General features: G+C 38.2%; 1 protein-coding gene across 2 annotated transcripts in view; it reads right to left on the reverse strand.

The window, feature by feature from the left end:
* Derl1 (derlin 1) overlaps positions 1-6,829 on the reverse strand; it is a 24,481-nt gene that overhangs the window by 5,582 nt on the left and 12,070 nt on the right. For both annotated transcript variants that reach the window (XM_010605578.3, XM_019204746.1), the window contains exons 3-6: positions 3,542-3,606; positions 2,435-2,461; positions 1,768-1,863; positions 678-730 (exon numbers count right to left, since the gene is read on the reverse strand). In XM_010605578.3, coding sequence (XP_010603880.1) covers positions 678-730; positions 1,768-1,863; positions 2,435-2,461; positions 3,542-3,606 — 241 coding nt within the window. The remainder of the gene's footprint in view (positions 1-677; positions 731-1,767; positions 1,864-2,434; positions 2,462-3,541; positions 3,607-6,829) is intronic.

Here is a 6,829-nt window from a genome sequence, read left to right on the forward strand (position 1 = left end):
AAAAAAAAAAAAAAAAAAAAAAAAAAAAAAAAAAAGACAGGGTCTTGCTAAATTGCCCAAGCTAGGTTCAAACTTGCAATCCTCCTGCCTCAGCCTTACAGCATGATGGGATGGGATTATAGGTATGCCTGGCTGTTATCTCCCCTTAAAAACTCTGACAGGATACATTAAAGACTTTACTAAACCTCAGTTCTAATCACAGACCAGCAAACTAGGAATGCTCTGCTTGGCCAAACTTCTGCACCATCAAAACCATTTATAAAACTACTTTCCACCTGAGCACCTACCTATTGATAGTGAGTAGTTTCTAAGGCATTCTGGAAATACCTTAAGAATGAAAGACTAATTTTATGGACAGCTCTAATAGAAGTCAACTCGGACACAAATTAGGTGTCTCTGCTTGGTCTGGACGGTGAATCCAGAAACACATGTTTTCAAACATAACATAAAGCATAGTATATCTACTGATGCACTAACAAAATCATAACCACTCAACATCAAATATGCTTAAAGCCCTGCAATTTAACCAATTACATCAAAATGTAATTATTAGGTTCTAAAACATCAATATTAAGATTTTTTAAAAACTTTTATAAAGATCAGAGAAAGAAGACAAAAAAGTGAATGGAAGTTTTCCAAGGATTAGTTTCCAATTAAATAAATCTAGTACCACTTACGAGCCTCCGATGATATAGTTGAATCCAAGGATAACCCAAGGTAAATAACAGGCCTAGGAAAGAACATACACAAACATAAGCAGCCACACGTGAAGAGGACAGAGCTGTAAAGGGACTGAAATGGAAATGGATACACTGACAAGGGCTTTACATAAATTCTTTGGGAGGTCACTATAACCTTAGATCAATCCAGCAGCATTTTTACTATACTTAAAACTTCATAATTAAAATTGTATTTATTTGTGTACTTGTAACTGGAAAGCAGAATGCATTCCCCACAGTCCAGAAGCAGCACAGGCCCTGCTGGATTCACATTAACAAGACTCAGAAACCAGACAAGCATCTTATGGATGCTACCAGAAATACAGTCATGACAGAGGCACAGGCAGACTCCAACCAGCAAACCATAACAAATACTTACCCTGAATTTTTAATTCACTACATAAGACAATTCTGTAGATGGTATTCCACATGTGGGACACCTATTACATTTAAGACCTGATTATCAAAGGCTAGGGATGTTGCAAGGATCTTCACAAACCAGTAAAGAGTTGCACCTAAATAACTTAGGTACTCAGCTAAGTACTACAAGAACAACACAGGGCAAAAGCCCAAAGCCAAGACTAACTAGCTCCAGGCAAGAGATGAAAAATACAGTGTATGTTCAGGGCCATAAGGGGTGGGACATATACAAGGAAGAAAGAGAATCAAAAAGTTACAAGTTCAAAAATTGTGAGATCAGGTATAAAGGGAAGTGTTTAGAAGGAAAAAAATCTGTTTTGCTAAAATGTTAAACACATATAGGAAGTAAAGGAATAAGAACGGATTTTAAATGGCAATGTTTCACACACACACACACACACACGCACGCACGCACGCACGATCACTAAAGGACATAGCCCTGAGGGGCCTGAGAAGCCAGGGAAGTGACACAGTCAGCTTCAGCAGAGCTCTGAGTGACCACAGGAGGAAAGAGGCCTGCCTGTGGTACACTGCTCTGCAGTGCCCTCTCCTGGCTGAGTCAGGAAGTGCATCTCTGGACTTCAAGAGAGCTGCAGACAATGAAATTTTTCCAGCTAAGGTCAAGTACCTTAAATCTTGTTCCAAACCAAAATGACACAATCATGTCTCTGTTCAGCTGGGCCCAGACATAAAGTACTGACATAATCAGAGGAATCATCAGCAACTGCAAAAGAAGTGACAGGTAAAAAACCCAGCTCCAACAATACACAGTTTGAAAAAAGGCTTACCATGAATCTACTATGCTTTTTATTCTTCCTCTCCAAAAACAATTTCTCATATGAACACTCAAAAAGAAAAAAAAAAAATTCAACCCATAAGAATTATAAATTGATCCCATTATTTAACTTATACAAAGAGTGCTACAAAGCCCCATAATAAATTACAATTACATTTTTAGATGGACTCATAAGACAAGCTGTTATTTGCACAAAATAGGCTTTACTTGCCATGTATCTCAATTTTAAAGAATCCTCACATATACTTAAAAAATATTGCATGCCCATTAATTTCAATATTCAAACATAAAACAAAATCCAGAAATGGAGCAAGAAAAACAATGATTTAGATAAGTCACATGAGCTTCAAAAATTCAGCTGACTTAAAAATCTTCATAATTAAACATCATTCTGCAAGATCAAAATACCACACATTAATCACACAGTACCATTTCAACTTCTAACAAAGTGAGCAAGTCTCAATCACATGAAAGGCAGACAGTTTAAAGGGACACTTACCTGCATATCCATTGCCAAACCAGTTATCTTGAGTTGTGAAGTTAAAGATCATATAATAAAATATATTCAGTACCTAGCCAGTCTGTTATTTCCCCATTGAAACATTAATTCTATTCCAATGTTCTCAACGAAAACAGTTTTCTGTCATTCAGGTTACTTAAAACATCTGAGAACACAAAGGTTCTAATCATCTTAATCATGAATACTCCACTAGACTATACCACAAGGAGATGCAGAAATGAACAGCCTCAGCATGACTCAGTAAATCAGGGGTCCTCTTTTCCATGCTTGCCACAGTGTTTTAGCATCTCTCTCCTTCAAGTAGAGGGTGGAGATAACTGTGCACCTGAAACACATAATGACTCAACTCACACTCAGGGCTCTATAGCATAGTTGAAGGCCAAAACCATTTTTTTTTCAATTCTTTCAAAGGCGAGGAAGGAATATCCAAAGTCCTAAGTTTTTTGGCTCTTGGCCAACTTAAAAAAATAATAATAATAAAAGCTGAGTCCACAAGCAACTATGAGCTCACTAACTCTGCCCAGGATGCGAGCCACCGAATTCTGCTGTTTGCACCATCTGCAAGAGTCCCACAGTTGGAAGGGTGCTGACAACTGTGGTTGATGCAAAGCAGAGAAATGGACTGTGGCCAAAGCCTTGTGTTTTCACAGGGTACTTTACAGGAGGAATGAATTACTACTGAGGACCCCAAAAGAAAGAAAGCAATAAAGTCAGAAAATGACGCTAGTATAAATTAATTTTCTGATAAGGACCACAGGTTTCTAAAGCTGTCTCACAGCACAGAATCTCTTTGTGCTTCAATCAACAAGCTGTCACCCCTGAGAACACAGAGAACTGAGAACAAGAAGGAACAGTAACAAAACTCAGCCAAATGTGAAAAATTCCCACAAACGCAATGGTGAGAGGATTTATCATTCATGGTACATGATCTACTAGCGCTTTTAGAACTTTAATTATTCTTGTTAACTGTAGTAAACAAAGAATGAATACTAATTTGAAATTTTTATAGAATACTGTCTATTTCCCCAAATCTGGGGGAGAAAAAAAAAAGGTCCATTTCTGACCCAAAATGACAGGGAAGGATACCACGATGCAAATCCAGTTAAAGAGAAGCATGAATAAATAGTCTGCTGGCCTCCCATCAAAAGCTCCTGTAAATAAAAATAAGCCAACATCATGGTTCAGAATTTCAGAGCAAAGTAATGTCTACAAAGAAAAACACTTCAAACACTTAAGAGAAAACTATACTGAGAATATATTTTAAATCACTCCTCTCAAGAAAAGTGAATTTTTGCAAACATCTAAACCATGTCAATAAGGCCCTGAACCCAAAGCATCTCAGTAAGGCTCCCCGATGCTCTCCTGACTTCTCAGTCACACACTCTGACTACCATCCTGATTCCAGAGCTACTGACCCCCAGCCCAAGCATGGTGAGGCCCCCCTGGACTCCCTCCCACTCTGTTGGCCCTTCCTCTGTGGTCCTATCAGGATGTGATGGACACGTGACTAACTGGGTAATGCCTGTCTTCCACCCAGGACCATACACTTCTCAGGAAGGAAGCACATTTGTCCCACCTACGACTGTATATTGTTATCTCCTCCAGCATGACTATGCTGGAACACCTTGTCACTACTTTTACTTCTGTCAGACATACACACACATACACACACATGCACACACGCAAAAACACCCAGCTCCAGGCACAGCTACTGAGAAAATTCCACCTCTCTCTTCCAAGTACTTATGTTCCAAGAAAGGGAAGTGCTCAGAGAGGAAAAGAGACACACTCAGCCATACCTTTCCACAGAGTCACTGCCAGACACAAACTATACCCCCTTTTACAGGAAAGCAAGTAGTCACACAGCTACTAAAAGCAGAGTAAAGTCTAACTATTGGTTTACTGCTCTGTCACTGCACCATTAAACAGATTCTGTTTTATTAATGGCCAAAATAATCAACAGCTCAGCTCTGTCTTCTGTAGATGACTCTTAATGCCTTCAGTTCAAAGGTTTTAAGAGAAGCAAAGAAACAAATAACTGTAAGATCACTCTAGCTTACAAATTTCCTCTCCTCTGCTCCACACTCTACCACAGTTACATGATAAAGCTAGTCAATAAAAAAAAAAGCCTGAATAATCAGACAGATGGAAGGGTGCAGTGCCTAAAAAGAGACCAGGTTTCCCACAAAAGCTCCCTACTCTCCTTTGTTTCTTCCTTGTTACCTCAAAGGGACACCTCAGCCACATGAAGGGTGCTCACTGCTGAAAGGTCACTGTGACAGATCAGAGCTGAGATTCCAATGCTCCAATCCCTATATAAAATGGTATATACCACTTGAATACAACCTGCACACATCCTCCCACATATATTAAATCATCTCTAGATTACTTACACTACCTAATACAATGTAACAGTTTTATAAATAGTTGTTATACCACATTAGGAAATAATTAAAGGAAAAAAGTCCATACACAATCAGTTTGGAATTGATTTTTTTCATTTGTTTAAATATTTTCAACCGCAGTTGTTGAATCTGAGAATGTAGAACCCATGAATTCAGAGAAGCAACTGTCTATCTCGTTAGAGTTGCTTTCAAAATACCTTCAGACAGGCATGATGACCCACACCTGTAATCCCTGCACTCTGGGAGGCTGAGACACGAGGATCCAAAATTTAAAGCCAGGCTGGGCAACTGGCTGAGACTCTGTCTCAAAATAAAAATAAAAGGATTGGGGATGTAGCTCAGTGTGGACCCTGGGTTCAATCCCCAATAAAACATCACAAAGCTTCTCAGCTCAAGCATTTCAAACTGCTCTGTGGGCAGGGAATAAAGAACGAGAGGGCAACTTCTATGAATCAAAGTAAACAAAAGAGGCCAGTGACCTAATAATACCATGGATTTTTCTTAAATGTTATTCAGGTAGAATAATATTAAAAATTCAGTGTATTATCTAGTACAGTGTATTATCTAAGTACTAAGTAATCAAGAAAAAAACAAGTAAAAAGTAGTCAAGGAATTACTGCAATTTAGATTTAATCTTAAAATAGTATTAGAAAGATTAATTTTCTCTATTTTGGAGGTAAATACTGAAAGATTTACAAATGCAACAACATCATGCCCAGCATTTTGTGGCAAGAAACAGAGGTGAGGCAGCCATCAAAGACTTGCTAGAACATAACAGACGTAGGTGAGAGTCAAAGGGGTTCGCACATCACAGTGTGCATGAGTTAAAACTATGAAAGCAGTGAGTCACAAAAGGCCAAACGAAATGCCCAAATAGGCAAATCCACAAAGAAGGTAGATTAGTGGTTGCCAGGGCCTGGAAGAGGGGAAAGCGGGAACAGAGAATGCCTGCTTAAGAGTTCTGAGGAGTGCTGAAAGCATTGTGGAATTAAATTGTGATGATATTTGCATGACATTGTGAATATACTAAAGATCACTGAATACATTTTAAAATGGCTAAAATGGTGAATTTTATGTGAATCTGATCTCAATAAAAAGAAAAAGGCTCACTGAACTTTTTCTTTATTTTTATGTTTAAAGGTTTGCTATAGTAAAGGTTTAAATAACTGGTCGCAGATCATCCACACTTAATCTATAGTTTACTACTTTTTTTTAATTACTCTGACAACTTAATCCTCAATTATACCAGAAAAGCAAAATGCTAAGCAAATCAAAAGCATAATCAGATACTGATGGAAAAAGGGAGAATGAAAATCACTATTCTGACAGACTCAGATCAAGCCTGATATGGTTTCCTCTCAGCTGACCGAATAACCTTCCTCAAATCTGCTCTTCTGTAAGGCTCAGAAAGCTGGTTTGATCCCTCCCCAAAGGGTACAGTCTATGGCCCCACATTTTGTATTAATGTAGTGATTTCTTTTCTTAAAATAAAACAACTCATACCTAATGTCAGTTTAAGGAAAAGTTAATTTGACACCAATGCTCATCCTACTATTTCCCTACAGTTGAGACTAATTCACAATTTTCAAACATATGAGCACTGAGTTAGCATTAAGAGTCAGAATTCCCCAGCCTAAGCTAACAGCCAGCAGGCTGAGTCTCTGAAGTCAGCTAAACTTTTCAAAGTCATTTCAGCTTAACAAAATCACATTCCCACTAAGACAGTGTATTTATTGATTTATTGCTTCTTAGTATAAGCAACTCAGGATGGCATATAAGGAAGGAACTGTTGGAAATAACAATTCAGTAAGATATTTTTAAGAAAAGATTTTAACAGGTTATCCATACATCATACTGTACAACATACATCTGATAAACTACCATATTATTAAATCCTGACACACTCTCTCTCCTCTCTCTCTCCCTCTCTCTCTCTCTCTCTCTCTCTCTCTCTCTCTCTCTGTTCTGG

The sequence above is a fragment of the Fukomys damarensis genome, unplaced genomic scaffold (genome assembly GCF_012274545.1).
Source record: "Fukomys damarensis isolate Sample0158 unplaced genomic scaffold, DMR_v1.0_HiC HiC_scaffold_5, whole genome shotgun sequence".
Lineage (NCBI taxonomy): Eukaryota > Metazoa > Chordata > Mammalia > Rodentia > Bathyergidae > Fukomys > Fukomys damarensis.